This window comes from Diadema antillarum, unplaced genomic scaffold, assembly GCF_040938485.1.
Source record: "Diadema antillarum isolate AM-2024a unplaced genomic scaffold, OU_Dant_1.0 seq00001495_RagTag, whole genome shotgun sequence".
Classification (NCBI taxonomy): domain Eukaryota; kingdom Metazoa; phylum Echinodermata; class Echinoidea; order Diadematoida; family Diadematidae; genus Diadema; species Diadema antillarum.
In genome coordinates, this window is record NW_027272232.1 from 35,872 (window position 1) to 57,105 (window position 21,234).

Genomic DNA, 21,234 nt, shown 5'->3' on the forward strand with positions numbered 1-21,234 from the left:
TTGAGACATTTCACACTGGGCATATGCTCGTTTGTTCCGAGTATTTAAAACAAATGAAAAAGCACCCTCTTCTGGCCTTAGGGGTACCCTAGGGCTATACCATACATATATGTATTACATACCATATATTATAGGACCTGTGGGAAGGCAAATAGTACTTCACACTATTTGAATTGGGAGATTCTCAAATTTTTGCACATATCTTTGATTGCTGTGTGTGCACCTTTACACTACATAGAGCCTAATTTTTACTAACTAACTGAATTTGAATATCAGTTTTGATTGTTTTCAATTCCAATTCGTCAATTTGTTGGAATAAGGATTTTTTTTTCCAAAAACAAGTGATGGAATATGCCCAGTTACCTTGAGCAAGTAATCATATCCCCGGTTGGAGCATCTTACGAGAATGTATACATGTGTACATGAGTGTTGGTCTGGGCAGATGGAGAAATAAAGCATTTGGACGTCACAGCAGACAAACGATCTATCTGAAATACTTACTTTCTCTCTTTCTTTTTGTCTTCACATCTTTCTGATCTTATTTCTGAACTTGAAATGTCATTTGCCTCAAACAACAGTTAGGGGGAACAAAAATGTTCAAAAGAGTAATTGTTACTGAAACATTCACATGTAATCATTAATTTAAAATGTGAAAGGATTACTGATGTTAGTGAAAAAAATATGCAATACTTGTCTTTTCTTCAAACCAGAAGCACCAGACATTCTAAACAATGTCAATGAGATATCTGAAACTAAAGGTATTTTCAGAGATGAAATTACTTTTTCATCAAATGATAAAAGCTTCTATCTGCTATACCACTTTAAAAATACACAACCAAAAACACAAACACAAATACATCCACACCGATACACAACTTTCTGTGCACCTTGTGCCTAATGCCCTCCACTACAAATTATTTCTTTTGAGAGAGATCGAATTTTCAAAAGAATGTCCATTTTTCAAGTGCAGGACCACAGGATTAGGGAGGAATACATGCAGATTTCCTAAAATCAAGTCATGATGATGATGATGATGATGATGATGAATGTAACAATAAGCTTTTGAAATTAAAACAAGACGGAGAATATAAATACCAATCACAGCAGCACTGAAGCACAAATCTGTGACTGCTTGAGTTAAGTTGTGTTAGTATTTTTTGAGTTGGCGGCGGGCTTTGAAGAGGTCATAAAGCGGTTTGGCAAAATATGCAATGGGCGGTATGGCAGCCCAGAAGCGGCAGAGGTAGGCAGAGGAACAATATGGAGGGGGTTAAAAATTTCTTCCAGAACTGCCACAGTCTTAATAGATACAGAGCACAATTTGTGACTACAGAACTAGGCCTACAGTAGATAACTACTTGCAGAGATGACCAGTGACAGAGAAAAAGCTGATCATGACAGATGCACTGATGTGAAATCCCTGCTACCATCACCCTCGGGTCCATAGAGGCGGAAGGGCAAAATCGTTTTTCAGCCGCATTGCGTCCACAGTGGCGACGGAGCCGGGAGGTTCCGACATGGCGGAGGCAAACGCCACCTCTGTCATGAACACTGCTGCAGATTTGCGGCTGACTGATCATTATGCACCACCGGAGATGCAGCAGCAGAAGCTGTTGGTGAGTAATGTCCAAATCACGCAGACAGCAGCTATGATGCACACATATTATCTACACGTATAGATCCATGCTGTCACAATTCTACTCTAGGAAGATCACTGTCTCTCCACAGTTCACATCCCCCCTCAAAAAAAAAAAATATATATATAAATAAGAAACACCTACGTAAGTTTCGACACAGACGAGCTCAAAGTTTCAGAAGACGGAGGTATCATGGACCTAATCCAAAGTCTGTATACACCCTCCTATACTCCACAAACTCACGAATACCATGTTGATTTAGAAGCATTGCCAACAATCAATCCACAGCTATTTTCCCCTTCTTTTGAGTTGACAGAGCTCCTTGATCATTCCGTTCCATCCGCAGGCAGGACAACACAAGCAGCACTTTTCTTTTCCGTCCCTTGTTCGCAGAAAAAGAAAAAGGAAAAAAAAACCTCTCTCAAAGTTTCTGGCGTTCTTTCGCTCTACAAATCAGCGGTTAATCCACCTGCGGACGTGGTCGTCATGTCGTTTGCCATGGTTCCCCTCATCGTCTGTTCGTCTGTTTCCCTCATCGTCCGTGGTTGTCCGGATGAGGCCGTCGTTCTCTGGGGGTCCCCTGTTTACATCTAGCTGGAAGAAAACGACATGAATATCATTGCTGGAGAGTATGCAATGGAGGTACATTGTGCTCTCTACTTTTATTTGTTTGTTTATGTTTATCCATTATACCCCCACAAAAAAAAAAATTGCTCCACACATGTTTTATTGCAGCATTTCATGGTCAGAAACTAACAATTCAAAGCGAAAGTTGAACTCTTGTAGATTTAGAGTTTAGACAAAAAAAAAATGTTCCTTTGAATTTTCCATTATTTCTTTGAATGCTTCCAGTATTGTGTACAAATGTAGTTGTCTTCACAAAATAGATACTAATGAGGCATTTTTATGACATGATTTTTTTTATTCTTTTTCCAGATTTGAGCCATTGAGAAGTGTCTATAACCCCGTGGAGAACAAGTCCCGAGTAAACTCAGGCAAGCGTCTATGGAAAATACATGTTGTAGCAAAATCAGCCCGTCCTCAACGAGTTAAACACAAAGGCATGTTAAGGACACCTGAGGAGGCCTCTAGTACTGGCTCATTATGTGATGGAATCTTGAGATCATAAAAATACACTTTCCTCTGCACCTGGCCTGGCAAGTCTCCTGATAATTTCATTTATTGTAACAATTCCCTGATTTCTTTGTAAACAGTGCATGCATTGCATGAAAACCTACATCTATTCTCCGTGGTACCTCTCAGAATTGTGTTTTGTTGATATGCTTATAAATGATATCCACGGATTGCAACCTTATAAATAGCAGTGCAATATTCTAAGGACCGAAAAGACATTCTTTTATGTGGAAAAACAATACCTTTTCTGCAATAGACACGTGTAGTATACAATTTGAGAAAAACAGTACTTCCCCTGAAATCTGCAGTATTTCTTGAAAAAGAAAGTACAAAATACAAAAAAAAAAGATACAGTTGGAAACTCTGAATATCTTTTTCATCCAATCACACACACACACACACACACACACACACACACACACAAAGAGAGAAGCAAAAGTTGTAAATCAGCTCAAAGTCTCACCCTTGTTGAGTCCCGTAACTCATCATCCGTCACCGACCGCTGGAACTCGTCGTCCGTCCTCATCAACGCTTCATCGTCTGTCCTGACGTACGAGTCAGCGTCATCTGTTGTCGCCACGTAACTCTCGTCATCTGTCCTTCCATAAGATTCCCCTTCATCTGTGTGCCCATATCTGCAAAGAAAAAGACGGAAATACAGCATTCATACACGGTATGTATGTATCTATCTATTGCCTCAATAAATAGCTTTTATCTCTCGATAAAGATATTTATTCGTTAACTGACATGTCTTCGGTACAATTGAATGATTCTTGTGTCAAGTCGATTTTCAATGCAACTGATTGAAAAATTGCCCTACGTTGATGTACATAAATACTAATTATTCAGTGATTGATACTGTATAAACCATGTATCTAGCGAGTCTAATTTTTTCCTAATCAGGATACAAACTGTATGACTACGAACTGTTTTTCTATTAAATGCCCAGTAGCTACATGATTGTAAAGGCATGACTTTTGCACAAAACACAGTGAAAAAAATTAGAATTGACACGCAAATCCAGACGGAAACACCGTTTGCTAGCCAATCACCACATAGAATGCAAGCTATTTTATGAGAGGAACGGAATCGCCAGGAACACTTTTATTGTACTGTTGCATTTGGAGATTTATCAATCAGTTTGGGCGGATTTGTGCATTTGAGCAGAATATGCAAAGTTGGCACGCCATCGACTGAGTCAGGCGTGCGAACATGGCACATAAAGAGTTTATACAGACTCAAACTAGATATATCGCTACGGCGACTGATATGCCTCCGCCATAATGCATGGTTCTCCTAATATGTCTATAGTACAATGTCTTGACAGTGTGAGATGACAGTTTCAAACAATTGGCAAAATATTAAAATGACAGGTTTGACACAAATGTGGTGAATGTTCACTTTCCTAGAACTAGGTTCAATTGGATGAATGAATGTCAGAGTGCAGGTATTTGGGGAACTGATGATTTTTACTTGACTTTTGACCCTTTTATAAGTTTATGCATTGAGTAATTTTTCGAGGTATTGAGAATATGTATAATTTCAGTATCAAATGGGAAAATAGCATTATCTAAACCTGGCCTTTGACCTTTGACCTCACAGTTCCAAAGAGAATTACTGTCAGGTTGAACATGCATAAATATGTAAGTTTCATGATGATACCTTGAGTTACTTTTGAGATATGGAGGAAAAAGTGTAATTCAGCACTTTCACTTGACCTTTGACCTTTTGACCTTTGACCTTTTGGCAAGAAACTTCCCACAAAATATATATTGGGTAATACATGTATACATCAAGTTTTAAAAAAAAAAACCCTTCATTCATTGCATAAATATAAGGAAAGTAGTGATATTTTGAGGAGTTGACCTTGACCTTTGAACCCCTGACCTTTGACCCATGACCCCCAACTTCCCTAGATAATCACTGCCCATCGGTACAAGCATATATACTAAGTTCCATGAAGATACCTTGAACCATTTGCGAGATATGGAGAAAAACATGAAATTTCAAATTTTTTTCACAAAATAACCTGTGACCTTTGACCTTTGACCCTGTGACCCTAAAATCCACACAAAGTATTATCCCCCAAGGATATACCCTCATACCAAGTTTGATGTAAAACTACCAAACGGTTCTTGAGATATCGACAGAAACAAAACGGGACGGACGGACGGACAGACGGACGGACGACCCGAAACTTAATGCCTCCGGCCACTTCGTCGCGGAGGCATAAAAAGTGCTTTGATCAAGAGTCACACTCACATGTCGTGGGCAAGTCGCACCCGTCCGTCTTTCCTCGCCGTCAGCTCTGCGATGAAGTCCTGGTCTGACATCCCTCTATTCCTGCTGGGCTTCTTCCCCCGGATGAGTATGGGCTCCCCCGAGGCATTCTTGCCTTCTACCACAAGTACAGCACCATCTACTCAACAGGCAGGGGTGAGGGAAAAATCACACACATGCAAGAAAATCCTCTTATAGATACATGCAAAACAGCCGTAAAGTACACCCGTACATAAACTACAAAATCAAACAGAGAGATGTTAAGTCTTTTACTAAAAAGGCAAAAAAAAAAAGAAAAGAAAAGTGAAATGTTAGAAATGAAGTAATGAAGCCATTAGGGAATTGCAAGTTAACATGACATATTTCTGGAAAAACACCGAAAATACATCAGTGCTCCCTGTTCAACAGTGTACATGTATACCAGTATTGTAACATGCAGTTGTAGCTGTGTGGTTAGTTCACATGTCAGACATTCACACATGTATAAAGTAGTGCTGTTTTCTTATGTCGTCTACCTCAACCTATTCAGAATGATTCTGGCGTCTGCACAGGCCATCAATTTGCCAATGAAATAGTAGGTGAGTCTAGTCTTCTATTTGATCTCAAGTAACATTCAACGAATCAATTTGATAGTTACACGCTAACTCTAACTGTGCAATAATTATTCCTTGTGCAATAATTATTCCTGAATGTGCAATAATTATTCCTGAATGTGCAATAATTATTCCTGAATGTTATGATATTGTAATATTTTCTGTGAGTTTTTGGAATCTTTTTTTTTTTCTGATCCATATATTTTGTGTGTATTTCACATCTGCATTCATAAGATTGATATTTTATATCTATTATACGATTTATATGGATAAGATATTTTGGTTTTTATCTAATTTTGATCAATAATGATGTACAGTATTGTTAAAAAGATAGCAAAGTTAAGAGATTATATGGATTGAAATGATGATTTTGATAGAAATATAAGATGAAAACAAATATATTTATCTTTTTGCATATCTCTTCCCTAGTATTCTCTTCTGTCTCTTTCTATCTTTCTTGCTATCTCCTTTTTACAAGTACCCCTTCTGTGTTTCTCTCTCTCCGTCTCCATACACAAGTGTTTGATATCTCTTGTTATCACTGCCCCCTTAAATTATTTTTCAGCACATGTATAAACAAAATATAAAAGTTGTTGCAGAAGTATAATGATTTGTGTGTTTTTATATATATATATCTCTCTCCGTTTCCATACATGAGTGTTTGACATCTCTTATATGTTATCACTTCCGGCCTAATTTTTTTTTTTCAGCACATGTATTTGATGTAAACAAAATTTGAAAGTTGTCGGAGAAGTGTAATGATTTGTGTATTTTTGATATATTTTAGTCTATGCGTTTGTGTATGTATATGATGGTGATATGAAGATTATGTATAACTTTCCAAGCAGATTTCTCAATGTGTGTGTATAAGTGTATTTGATTAATTCTGCTATTATGGTTATCAGGTGGCTTTCTATATGTATGTATATAATTGTGTAGTTTTATCTTTTAATCGTAGACTGATTGTATGATTATGTATGTTACCATAAAATGAAATATTACACTGTACAAAATTCTGCAATTCAGCCATGTTCATGGTTGCAAATGAATTTTTTAATTAATAAACCATTACCATTACCATTACCATAAACTCATACACCCATCATTATTTATTTATTCCTAGTCGGAGGCATCAAAACAGCAGCAAGATCTAATGAATGGTCCATCATACCTCTTCATGTCTTGAGACTACCACGGTATAGTCTTCAAAGGGTTTTGAAGAGATAAAAAAAGGAGGCATCACTTCTTCATTTCAGCGTCAAAATCACAGATGTGCCTCAACCAGAACAGAGCCCGGTTTCATAAAGCTGTTCGTAAAGTTAAGCATGACTTTACAAGTGACTGGAATATGAAGTGCCAATATGTGTGCCCATCTTTTTTTTCTCCTTATTTTATAACAAAGTATGACTGTATGTCAATATTTCATCTACACTGGGGCAAAAATACACTTTCAATCAAAAAAAAAAATGTGTGCTAACATGTAAAAATAATCATTATTATATGCAAATTTCAATTTTAGCTATTGAAATTAGCAATGATTAGGAAACCCACTTGGCCTGCAATATTTAAGTCATGCGTAAAGTCATGCATAACTTAATGAACAGCTTTATGAAACAGGGCCCAGGTCAGCCAATTATAGTAGTGCAACTTGACCGACTCACCATTACTTGTGTTCAAATTGTTCCCTTCCTCTTCATCATCATCGTTTTGGTCATCTTCTGTGATGGGGTTGCGAGAGCAAATAAATCTTGACAATGATTATGTGGTAGAGTGTTAAGACATGATTAGAATTAACTTCATACGCATTGTCATTCATCATTTGCAACCTTTTCATCGCAAAACTCACAAAAATGTTGTAAGGTACTGTAAGATTTCTTAGCAGTTAAGGTCATATTCTAAAAGGAGATGTTTTTGACTTCAAAATCAATCATTACTCATCAAAACTGGATGTTCCTCATTAAATGGAGTAGAACAAGGAAAGTCCAACCTTTAGACACATTATTGTGCACAAGGGTTCAAAGGGTGTACTGAGTCACACTGACTATCCCTACATAATGTGCACACCACTATGGACCTCAAACTCCATCTATAGAAAGAGTTATGAAGGATTTATCAGCCTTTTGAAGGTTTCCATGTTTATTTAAAGCTTGCGCCTCCCAGGCAGATGAAAAGGGCATAAAAATCTGATTGTATAGAAAAAATAATAAAATGATAGAAATGACAACAACAACAACAACAACAAAAATTGCTTTCACTAAATTCTATGCTTAGATTCAAATGAATACCTAGCTTGAAACCCCCCCCCCAAAAAAAAAAAAAAAAAAAGAGAGAAAGAAAAGCATGCTTGAACTACAGCATAAGCTTCCAGGCCTAAAACAAGTAACCTCCATCAGATGCCTTTTCATGGGTTTACTGATGCACTTCCAACTTGTTTGCCATACATGAGGCAATTAATATTAGTTTCATGTAGATGGCAAATGTTCTGATTTATACAATATACATGAAGATTTCTAATACATGAGAAGTGATATGGAAAGCCACAGCATTTATTCATTTTTTGAAAGCAATTAGTTTTAGAAGAAAAATCCTGCTGGAAAGAAATCTGAAAAAAAAAAATGCCCATACCGGAGTTCAGTTCTCTGACAAGCGATGACATGGCATTTGTCACCGAGTCTGCTGCCACCAAGAGGTCATTCCGTAGACTCCGCGAGCCAGTCGTCGTGCTCGTCTGTTCTCCGTTCCTCACTGTGTCATTGCTGCTGACAGCCCTGGAGGGTTGCGTTGTGGAGCCTGGGGTGTGAGGCTGGTTGGGCTTTGGGCTGTGGTTGGGACTGTTGCGGGGTGAGCCATGGTTCTGCTTACGTCATGACAACATATTAAAAGAATTAAAGTGTTGCGATACAGCATTTCTCAGTGAAACGCTACGGTGCTCTATTTGGTCTTCTAAGCACAATACAAGTTTCATAAGAACAAACGTGACACAAAATTGACAAAAGCCGTGGTCAAAAGCCGTGGTCATACTATGCAAAAGTATGCATACATGTGCATGTAGCTTCTCTTCATGGTATTCTACTCCGGTAGTTTGGGCAGTCTGACTACAATCTTCTCGAGAAGCTACCAGCGAAACTTCCCGAGACACTGCCTGCATGCGTATGGAAACTTCTCACTTATTCTCACTTACTTCTCACTGCAAAATTATACATAGTTTTGGGCAGGGCAGTGCAGTCATGTATGGCTGAAACTTTGAGAAGTTTGTCATGTGATTTGATCCACTTTGTGTTCTTTATGCGCATTATTTTACAAGCTATTACATATTTTGTGTAGCCTGACTGCCGCTAATGATGCTACTTAAATTATCACTGAAATAATCCCATAAAATATCATTCTGCCACAAGACAATCAAATTAAGCTACCATAAAGGAACCTTACCAAAGAAAATAATAACAATAAAAAAAAAAATATGTGCCCAAGGAAGCTTGGCACCTGCATAAAGCTTCAAGATAAATGCAAGATTGATGCAACTTTCCTGAGGTACCAATCAAGGGTAAGTCTCAAAATAAATTGTGTAAATAACCTCTCTACGCGCCACACAGACAAATATCATCCTTCACCAATCACGGTTCTGATTCAGATTACAAATTACCTATGCTGTATATTAACTACCATTACACAGATAAAAGTTGATGCTTGATAGGTAATGTGTCCATGCCACCAAGTCCTGCACCTTTTAAACAACTCTACAAGCCCAATCAAGAAAAAAAAAACCTGCTAATACATTGATTTCAGCTTTGTTTAAAACCATCAAATTTTGACAGTAGGTACAGAAAAGATTACTTTGCCAGGAAAAAGACATACTCAAAAAATTTGAGTTGGTCAATTCAAATGCCATATTTTGCTCCACTGCAAAGAATCCAAAATCTGTGACTTTTTGTGGGTTTTTGACAGTAGGTAAGCTGATGCAAAAGCTAGGCAAGTTAAAGGACAAGTTCACCTTCATAGACATGTGGGTTGAGTGAATGCAGCAATATTAGTAGAACACATCAGTGAGAGTTTGAGGAAAATCCGACAATCCGTTCAAAAGTTATGAATTTTTAGAGTTTATGCTTAGTCATGGCTGGATGAGAAGACTACTATAGCTTGTGATGTCACATGAGTACAACGGTATAAAGAAAGTATAAAGAAAATCCACCTTATTTTCACTTTTCTCGCATAACAAAAGAACGCTCGACTTTTCTCTTTCAGAAGGCAAGGGGAATAATATTATCCTTAACATACATCAGTAACAAGTCCAAGAAATGTGCACTTTATTCAAAAAGTAAAATTTTGTGAAATTCTCCTTTTATTTTTATTATATCGTTGTACGCATGTGACATCACACACTGTAGTAATCTTCTCATCCAGCAGTAATTGTGCAGATACTTAAGAAATTCATAACTTTTGAATGGATTGTCGGATTTTCCTCAAACTTTCGCTGATGTGTTCTACTAATATTGTTGCATTCACTCAATCCACATGTACATGAAGGTGGACTTGTCCTTCAAGAATAGTGCCTGGGCACCAAAAGGCTTAACCCTATTCTAACTGGGGGGGGGGGGGGTTTAATTTGACCCCCCCCCCTCGACATTTCGCGCCGCGATTCCGCAACGCGCAAAGATTTTGCCGCATTGTTTCATGACTTTTTTCCTTGAAGTCTCCCGCATATTTTGAGACCAAATTTGCGATGTCCGGGTACACCGTTCTGAAGTTACATAATGTTTTGCGTATGCATGTCAACACGAAAACAGCTCAAATTCATGATATCGTGTGCAAATCCAATGAAAATTGTGTTTTTTGGTTAAATTGACATAAATTAGATTATTTCAACTTTTAACCATTGAAATTAATCAATTTTAATGTAGATAAGCTTGAAAAAGTGCCTGCAACAAATTTTGGCCAAAAAACAATAGAAAACAAAAGGTAAAAAAAAACAATGAAATACATAAGAAATTAACAAAACAATAAAAAACAAAAGAAACTGATTTTGATTGTGCTATTTTTTTACAAGAAAATTGTTCAATGTGTCTTGAGGAACTCTTACACAAAAATTTAGCACTCATTCAGTCTTTTTAATGGAGTTATAGGTGAAAATATGATTTCATGCGTAAATTTGCATAATTAATTAACTAAAAATAGAAAATCAAATTTTTTTTTTGAATGACCATGTAATCTTGTAGTTGACATCCGGCTCTATGTTCGGGCAAAATTTTGCGGCGATCGCGCGATCGGCGGCCGAGATCTGAATGGGGGGGGGTCAAATTGAGCCCCCCTCAGTAAAAACTTGGTCTCAAATAGCCCAGTTAGAATAGGGTTAAAGGGGAAATTCAGTCCAAATATACGTCAGTCTGATAAAAAAGAATTTAAAAAAAAAAGCGATAAAAAAGAAAAAAAAAACATTACGAATTCAACAGTAGAATTTTGATCAAGCAGGTGAAAAATAAGGAAGTTACATGTATATGACATTTTGAATTTGAAAATTCAAATATGATTATGCAAATAGCAAAGTGAGCATGTCATCCCCACACCTCACAACTTGCCATATAGTTTGTCCATAAAATTTGCAATTTTCAGTTTTTCATTCAAACGCAATTATGCCTGAGGTTTAAATCCTGGTATATATTGTATCTAATTGATCAGTCACTATTCTGAAGTTTATTCATCCAGGAATAACATTAACGTTTCAGACTTCAATGACAGAAAAATTGAATTTTCATAAGTTTTTGTACATGATCAATGGAAAATTGTGAGGTTATGACATGGCTAGCTCACTCATTTGCATTTTCATATTCCCTGCACAAGAACTGTTTTGCAGAAATTAGCAAAATTTCCAAATGCCATTAACTTCCTTATTTTTAATCCGACTTCAGTCAGATTTTTCACTGTCGAACTCGTAAGATTTGACTCTTCATTATCGGACTAACTTATACATACATGTGTTTGGACTGGATTTCCCCTTTAAGAGCTAGACCACTGAACCTCTCCAGGAGGCCACTGACCTTCAAGAGCTTCATGAGTCCCTCCAGCTGCACCATCAGCTCCCGCCGACTCTCCTGCAGGGCTGCCATTCTGAGCTCCAGCTCGTCCTTGCGCTGTCTCAGCAGTCGCAGCTCCGCCAGGAGGGTCGGGTTCCGCTGGGAGTGTGACGACTTCACCGCCTCGTCGTGCTCCTGCCGCAGCCGCTGGATCTCCCGCATGATCTCCCTGTCGGGTGGAGAAAGACACAGAAGAAGAGGAAGAAGAAAGAAGATGATGAGTGAGAGTAAGACCAGTGGTGGACAAGCAAGAGGAGATGGAAGTTGAGGAGGATACAGATGAGAAGGATGATAAAGTGAGGAAGAGGAAGAGAAGATGGAGAGAAGGAGGAGAAAGATTAAGTGCGAGAGGAACAAGATATTGAAGACAGAAGATGAGGAGGTGGAAAAGGAAGATGATGACAAGCAACAGGAGGAAGATAGCAGGTGGGAGGAGGAGGAGAAGGAGAAGGGAGAGGAGGAAGAGGAGAAGAAGGAGGAGGATAGCAAGCAACATGAAAGTGGTAACAGGCAGGGGAAGAAGAAGATAAAGAAAGAGAAGGAGGAAGAGGAGGAGGAGGAGGAAAAGAAGGAGGAGAAGGAAAAGGAAAGGGTATCAGGCAGGGGGAGGAGAAGAAGACAAATGGAAAGAGATGTAGGTGAAAAAGGAGAACAAGGAGGAGGAGGTCTTGGAATAGCACAGTAGTGAGTATGCCGATTCCCAGTTCCAGAGGACGTAGGAGGCAAAGGAACACGACTTGATCTGAAGGCAGTATCAAGACCAATGTGTAAGTATGCAACCTGACCCGCCTGATACACTAAAAAGAGTTGCATGGAGAGTACATGTAGGTGTTAGACATTCTAGCCACCTGCTGCCTACCCCAGAACCTGGGACACCCGCAGCAGAAAACAAAAATCAGGATCTTCTACTACTACTACTACTACTACTACTACTACTACTACTACTACTACTACTACTACTACTACTACTACTACTACTACTACTACTACTGCTGCTGCTGCTGCTGCTGCTGCTGCTGCTACTACTACTACTACTACTACTACTACTATTACTACTACTACTACTACTACTACTACTACTACCACTACTACTACTTCTGCTACTACTACTACTACTACTACAACTATTACTAATACTACTACTACTACTACAACCATGACTGCAAAACCCACCTGTTTTTGGCTTCCAGCTGTAAGATGAGTTCCCTCTGCTCCCTGTTGGCATCCAGGCCAGGGGGAATCTCGGGGCCCGCATTCTGCAAGACAAAACCAGACATGTCTGCACTGGACTCTCGAAAGTCGACCGACTGAGCAGCAGCCACCAGGGTGTGGCACATCTGATGATAATGTACAGTACGTGCAACACTGCTCCCCCACTCCCCATTACCCCCAACCCCCCCCCCCCCCCCATCACACATCGTTATTAATGTAATCATCTCGGCTGCAATCATTAATTACTAATCAAGCTTCAGCTAATTTAGAGAACAAACGCTTGCACAGAGTATGCCAGAAATAACCATTATCATCATTACACTTCACTGACACCATATCTGTACTTCTCTGCACATCCCATTCATAGCAAAGATGAAAGTGACTCACGTTACGTTTAACCCATTGAGGACAGACTGATTTTGCTACAACACGCATTTCCCATAGACACCTGCTCGAGTATACTCGGGACTCGTCCTCAACGGGTTAATACACTTATACCCTTCAGAGGTTATAACGACAGCCAAGTAACTGAGGGGCAGTGTCATCAATATCCCTACAGAGTACACAGAAACACACGAAAATATGGTTATGGTTGATAAATTCCACTGGTATTGTTGTTACCACAACTGATTTTCCTTTCCACCACCACAAAGGACGATTCTTGCAGTGATACAATGCCATGCCTACGGCCAAATTAGGGTACGGCTCAGGAAATCACAAAGAAGTATCTGATGGATTCGATGACGAATTACCGCAGCACACTTCCTAACACCTAAACCTGCTGAAGTTGTCGCTGCACAATGCTGCGCACGTAATATTTTTCTCTCCCTGTGAGATGGATGACCTTGTTTAGGGACATGCTGATCATATTCATTTGCTCGTTGATGCGTGGCGGGAGCATTGCGTTCAAGGTATGCAAAATGCATTCGTTGGCGGCTCCAAGGCTCCGGTGATATTGAAATCAAGAGCAGTGCATGACAATACCACCAGTCAATCATTAATAATCCATTAAGTCAACCTTCCCCAACAATATGTTTTTTTCTCCCGAGCGCGTTAATAGTGCAGTTAAAGTGGCGATGTGATGGTGACGATGATGATGAATGCCAGATGATTACTAATTCATCCTTTCCGGCCATGAAAAGGACAGATCTTTTCAACTGATGGCAAATGCGCAAATCGCACCAACCCATTTCGTGCTCTGTTCGTGTAATGGCATATTAGATGACCTTTTCCATTTGATGATTGACACAATACAGAATCCATTGTGATCAATATGCTGCACTTTTCCCTGTGTCACTGTAGATTTCCTGTGTGTCCCATCTACGTAGACTACAGATGACAGCCACAAATGGCTGAGTAGGCCTACTGAGGGGTAGTTTGGGGTTAAGAGCTTAAAAAAAAAAAACTTCATGGTGCCTCTAACCATGGACCTTCTACACATGGACGTACATCGCTCGATAATTAATTCAAACACCTGTTTTTGTCAAAAGCGTCACAATAACGTTCTAAAGATGCTTTCTTGCTTTGATCCGGTCTTATCCACCGACAGCCAGCCAGGATAAAAAAACAAGACGACGCTTTGAGAAATCTAACAACCTCATGCGCAGAAGATAATAACTCTCTCAAATCAAGAAAAATGCAGGTGCAGTTGTAGCGTACATTGCAAAATCATCGCTAAAGCAATTTCATTTGCGAAATACAAGTACTTTACAAGAAAAAGCAAATGATTAGGCAGGTTGACTGTGCTTTGTAATCTATTTTTCCCCATTTGTCACACATTGTTTCACAGTAAAGATGGACAGTAACAGTAGACGACATGCTTGTCTCGCCATTCAGGGATGTTACATGCATGGCCGCAAGTGTCCGCTTCAGTAATTACCAATTTTGCGACACAAAATTTGTCCTTGTAGGAGGTTTGCTGCTCCCCATCATTGGTGTTTATTCAAAGGCAGTTGAGTCTGAGAAGGCACCTCAGCCAAATAGGACCAAAATGAGGAAAACGGTTCTTTTGTCAGTGCCGATGCACAATTACACAATCGTCATTGTCCAAACGTCTGAACATACTCATTCAGATGCACATAATCAGGTGGCGACGGTGATGATGGGATCAAAGAGAGACCTCCGTTCATAGTCCATGCGTGTGGTAGGTCCATGCTTTAACTTTGTGTGTGCCACGTCCATACCACGACTCAGTTGAAGGCTTGCCAACTGAGTAATTGCAACACACTGTCAAAGTACATTAAAATCATCACACACTCTTTCATTTCTAACACATATTCACATCAAGGTAAAGCTTTCAAATTTCTTTACAATTTGCGGGCATAAACGCATCTTACATGATTTATGTTGTGTGTGTGTGTCTGTTTTTTTTTTTCCAAGAGCGCTCATGCGGTGTAGTCTCCGGTGCGGTGTAGCCTGTACGGATAACCATGAATCTTAAGACTCCACACCAGACTTTTTTTTTTCTTTCTTTCTTCATTATTTGTATGAATATGATTGGAAAAGACTTGGAAAGCAATGTGAACAAAAGACAGGAAGACACATGTGGGTGTGACTTACAGGGTTTGCACTGGCATTGGCAAGTCTTGCAGCATATCTGGCTATCAACCTGTGCTCATCGTCCAGTCTAGCACTGTCCAAGCTATTATTCATCCTGTGAAAAAGGAAACCAGTTAGATATAAGATACTCAGTGCTTTTTCAAATTGATGTCATACTTTCATAGCTATCTACATCTATGGCACTGTGGCATAGTGATTAAGACTCCCGACTCCCAATCGGAGGACCCGAGTTTGATTCTTGCCCAGTGCTTACAAGATGTTTTTGCCTACCGTGTCCCTCTCGACCCAAGTGTATAAATGGGTACCTGGCAACACTGTAGGGTAGTAATAATGGCAGGGTCCTCTGATAAAGCAGTGGCAACACTGAAGAGGCTAACTTGGGAAAAGAAGACATCATTATCATTGTCATTATCACTATCATTATCATTATCATTATTGTCGTCATTGTCGTCACCATCAGCACCATCATAATCGTTATTATTACTATTACAGATCTATCCATCCATCTATGCACTCATCTGATTAATCCACCTAGTTTAATACAGTACTGAATCTTTCTATCCACATCGTCTGTGGGATGGCATGACCTTGTGCCTCGAAATCATAAATTGTGAACACAACTGCAATATTTTGAAGGGCGATTTAAGGTGTATTCTTAGCGGCAAACATTATTTCTATCTTCCTGCAATCAGCATGTGTTTGAATTCAGTTTTGGAAAAATAGTAATATTCCATGAAATCAGCCACATATATTGACCAAAAAAAGGAACTAAAAATGCACCAAAAAAGAGAGAAATATAATCATTATTTCTGTACAACCAATGAAACTGAAAAGAATACAAAGGACTATTAAAGAAAGACGTATGTCTCACCTCTTGAAATCCTCCTCTGTGCGGAGAATTCTTGTGCTGTCTGGACTGTCATAGGTCAATATGGTGATTGGGGAGGGTGGCCTGTAGGAGAAAATAATAGACCAAGATTGTAAGAAAGTTCTTCTTCACTGCACTTCACTACATGCAAAACATGGATTAGCAAATGACAATTAAAACGTTGCGCTTAATTCCTGGCATAGGTGTATCAGTCCCTGCAAACCAACCAAGAGTGTCATAGAAATCAATCTGCTAGCCATGTTGCCATCCTAGTTTTCTCATATGGCAGAAAGTGCTATTAAATTAAAGTTGACACCATGTGGCTCACTATTGCTAATCACCGCAGACAAACTTTGAGGGGCTGGCATCATTCACCCATTTTGGGGTGTGGGTTTGTGGGATGGGCCACTCAACCAGATTAGCACCCTGCTCTTGTGGAGGAAGCAAAAGAAGGGTGTTTTTTATATTATTATGTGACCTCCTTTAGGGCCAAAATACCACGTGTTTCTGGTTGTGTGAGATTAAAGATTTTAAATGTTAAAAGCACTTGTTGGATGAAAGCCATGTCAAAAGAGACCATGCACCATCACAGATGTAGATATGTGGGACTCCGAAACTTCTTAGAATGGAAATAACAAGCTTAAGTATCATGAGGATGTAATATTCATCACGAGGATGTAATATTCATCACATATGAATGATGTCTAAATGATATGAAAGCACAAGTGAAGAAAAAAAATGCCTCTGCTGACACTCTATATGGCAGAGGCACTAAAAAAGAAATGTTGTAAGAGCAAGTTATTCATATTTCACATAAGAAAGAACGAAGTCCCTGACAACTGAACCCTGACAGTTCTGCTTCTTAGTCACTGTTATAGCTGTAAGAGTCAAGGGAGACTCACACGATGTGTGAGAGATCTAGCGGCCTCTCTGGTTCCTCAGGGTAGTGAGGTACTCTTGGCTGCTTGGAGGGAGACTTGAACGGCTTCTTCAGCGCCTTGCCCATCTTTTTAGCGGGCGATTTCTGGAAAAACAAATGTTAGGGATCAGGATGGTCGATATCATAATTGTGACTATGAAAAGTTCACAGTGTCAATTTTTTCATATTCCCAAAAAAAAAAAATAATTATAACAATTGAAGATAGAAATCGAGTAAAAGTGTATAGATTACTTTGAAACCTTAAATGCAGTGTCATTATCTGTAATATCTGTAACATGATAAAATGCTGATCAGCAAACTAAGAGCCCCTCTTGAAAGTAATGTATCATCCTCTAGATTAGCATTCCACCACTCGTACCAGTATATCATCAGGTTAAGATTATCCCATTTTGGTTGCCATATGTATAGTGTATTATAAAGCTGAGAATCTCTGCTCCCAAGAATTCAGCTTTACACAGCAAATCCTATCTGGTGTTTTTTGTTCTGTTGGTTTTGTGATGCAAAGTTATGATTAGAAGGTAATGGTAAACATGAATACAAATTTACAGGAAATGCACATTTTCTTTCCTACAAAACTTGTAGAGTGGATGCCCAATCATAAAGAATCATACAAAGATCTACACATCAGTATACTTAGACATGGAAACCGACCAAAATTAAAATATGGTTGTGAATGCGTGCAATGACCAGCTGCCTGAAGCAAAACAAATCAAAAGACTCCATATCAGAGGCATTTGAATATACAAATTGAATAAGAGAATGAATAATACAGAAATGTAATAATAAAAGTTTAAGTACATAAACTTACAAGATATAAGGAGAGAAAAGAAAATATGCAATTGTGATGCTTCTTGGCCATATTCACATACCTGTACATAGGAGGAATATTCCTTCATCTCGTGTTCTGTCGTGTGGTTGCCGGACGTGTAGCCGCGCCAGAAGCAGTTCTGACATAGCTGGTAGTTGGAGCAGCGCTGGCACTTGTACCGGAACCCCATCATGCTGTCGCTATGGCAATGGCTGCACTCAACGGGGTGGAACACTAACCCAACAGATTTGATGGGTGAATAGAAAGGGAATTTGATTAGTTTGTGGATACGTGAGAGTCAAAATGGCATATCACAGCCACAATCAGTGTGACATAAAGCAGGGCTTAACACTAACCTTTTCTCTGATGTCCCATTTGGGCCACTAAAATCTTTGAATGTGAAACTTTGTGGTCTGAAAGAGAAATTAAGAGGCCCGATATAAACAGAAATTGGAAATTATTTTTGAATTTGAGCTACCTGAAAGGACCACCAAAAAATAACCTTATTGGAAGTTTGGTATTAACCCAAGTTCAATTCTTAGTGGCCCCGAGCCAAGGGGAGTCACCCGTTATATCGAGCTCTGCATACAGGGCAGCATTTGTGGACAGGTGGTCATAAGAGACAGGTTGGCATTTGTTTGCATTTGTTTGCATTTTATCATGCAATATCAGCAGTATGTGTCAAGCACATGTCTTCCCAATATGCAAATGAAAGCCAAGAAAGTAATAAGGCGTTTATACTGATAGTCATTTTTCAGAAAGCAATATCATACACGCAATAAAACCAGCTTAGTGCTTAAATCGTTCATTCAGCTCTAGGTCAGTGGCCGCCACGTTCATTGAAATATTGGCAAATGGTGGCTACTTTGTACAGTAGTGGGTGGCCCTTCTTGCTCTCTACAGATGGCCACTACATACAAAGTCTGTCACATATATTTTATCACTGGGGGAATTTGCAGTAGCTGCATATCATACATGTACATTGTACAACTGAACACTATACACAGTTGGCTGTGATCAGTTTGACTGTATTTTAAGCATCTTATTTTGAGGGGTTTTTTCTCTATGAGAAAGGAAACTTAGTTTGGCTCTATCACAACTCATTTTGTTTAGTTTTGTTTCATGTCAAAGCTCACAGTAGCCAGCTGGCAGCCTCACCATTCTCTACGTTGGCCATCCGGTGCATGAGGGGCAGCCACATGAGGCTCTGGGGGCCGGGTTCCGCCAGGACCGTGTCTAGGAAGTCATTTAGGGTTACTCGTCGGTTAGCAGTCTGTAGTTTGGGGGGAGGGGTGGAGGGTGGAGTGAGTGGGAGAGAAAGGGACAGAACAGTCAATTGCAAAGAATATATTCTTTCCCTAGGAGGATGACTATGGTGCTGATACTTAAACAGGCAAAGGTTCTACAATTCAAAGATGTTTATACAGGTAAGAGAGTTAGCTGTCTGAAATGAAGGCCACCCGCAGCATGAGGGAGCTGCCATTGCCATCATGAGCACTTGATATGCCTGGATACTGTACTGTCATTGAACAGTAGATGGCAGCACACAGTTTTCATTTGCCATGCTAAATGCATTCACCTGCATTACATGTCAAATCGAATGTGCTACATTAGAGTTACATATAAAATCTATGGTGGTGCTAAAAAAATTTGCGATTAATTGTTTACTATGTGAACAAAAGATAATAAGAAATCTCTAGTCTCTCAGCATTTGTTTATACAATATGACTTTGTAAGAATAAATATCTCAACAATAAATTTGTTATTGGGTTTGTGAAAATTGAGACATTTCAGAAATTAGCAGAAATCAAAAGATCAAAATTTATGACTGTGATGCTCCCCTCCCCCCCCCCCCCCCCAAAAAAAAAAATGAACAAATTGGACAGGTTGACTTTGCAGCCTAGAGCCTAGAAAAGAATGGTCTCTGTGCTCTTCAAAACCTTACACATACAATTGTAAGCCTTGGAAAAAATAAAGAAAAAACTGCACACAAAAAGGAATTATTATCCAAAGCTACATGTGTTAAAGTGATTTCAAGCAAGAGAAAATCTTTATTGGAATACAATTGGAATGAAGATTGTTATTTGTTCTTAGAATGATCGGACCATAAATGTGATACCTCCGACATAGGACACTTAATCTTTGATGTTAATTAAAATATCGAGTTCCACAGTGCCAAAGCACCTACTGTACATGTATATAATACATGTATCTATCTACCAGCAGTTCTACATGCTTTAACTATTTATGCTATTGTGGTGCGCAGTTTATTAGCGGAAGTGGTTTGAAGGTCACATACACATAGGCTCTACCTCCCAAATCAGGTTTTAGAGGTCAAGCAAGCCATACAGTACAAGAGAATCTGTACTGTGATGAGAGATTTGAGAGATCCTCCCCCCCCCCCCCCCCCCCCCAACTAGAATTCACCTCTGCATCAGTGTAATTTGAACTCATGATTCTAGTTTGGTAACAAATGCCTGAAAATATCATAATTTGGGTAGCTTTCTTTTTCCATTAAAATCACTATTTACCTTTTATGACAAAATTTCTCTCGTCTGAGATATGTTGCCTGAGAGTACAGTTTGGTGAACACATCTAAAGATATCACAATTTGGGTCATTTCTTGGTCAGTAGAATCGTCATTCAAATGACAAATTTTCTCTCATCTGAGATCTGCCGCCTAGGAGCACAGTTTGTTATGAAACACATGTCTAAGAATATCATAATTTGGGTAATTATATTTTTTCATTAGAATCATCATTTATACGACAAATTTTCTCTCATCTGACATCTTCTGTCTCACAGTACAGTTTGGTAACACATGTCTAAAAATATCATAATTTGGGTGATTTTTTTTTTTTCAGTAGAGTCATCATTCATATGACAGATTTGCGCTCATCTGAGATCTGCTGCCTGAGAGTACAGTATGGTATGAAACACAAGTCTAAAAATATCATAATTTGTTTGTTGTTGTTTTTTCAACAGAATTATCATTTACATAACAAATTGAGATCTGCTGCCTCAGAGTAAAGTTTGGTAACACATGTGTAGAAATATCCTTATTTGGGTGAGTTTGTTTTTTTTTTCAGTAGAATCATCATTCACAAGACAAATTTGCTCTCATCTGAGATCTGC

General features: G+C 38.9%; 1 protein-coding gene across 1 annotated transcript in view; it reads right to left on the reverse strand.

Moving 5' to 3' along the window:
• Positions 1-2,066: 2,066 nt before the first annotated feature.
• The window catches only part of LOC139710034 (dystrobrevin beta-like), a 44,576-nt gene continuing 25,408 nt past the window's right edge, over positions 2,067-21,234 (reverse strand). The window contains exons 6-17 of the mRNA XM_071621981.1: positions 19,258-19,372; positions 18,161-18,333; positions 17,254-17,375; positions 16,355-16,435; positions 15,484-15,577; positions 12,886-12,968; positions 11,677-11,881; positions 8,270-8,498; positions 7,306-7,362; positions 5,034-5,190; positions 3,235-3,406; positions 2,067-2,231 (exon numbers count right to left, since the gene is read on the reverse strand). Of these exons, the coding sequence (XP_071478082.1) occupies positions 2,091-2,231; positions 3,235-3,406; positions 5,034-5,190; positions 7,306-7,362; positions 8,270-8,498; positions 11,677-11,881; positions 12,886-12,968; positions 15,484-15,577; positions 16,355-16,435; positions 17,254-17,375; positions 18,161-18,333; positions 19,258-19,372 (1,629 nt within the window). The 3' untranslated portion in view covers positions 2,067-2,090. The remainder of the gene's footprint in view (positions 2,232-3,234; positions 3,407-5,033; positions 5,191-7,305; positions 7,363-8,269; positions 8,499-11,676; positions 11,882-12,885; positions 12,969-15,483; positions 15,578-16,354; positions 16,436-17,253; positions 17,376-18,160; positions 18,334-19,257; positions 19,373-21,234) is intronic.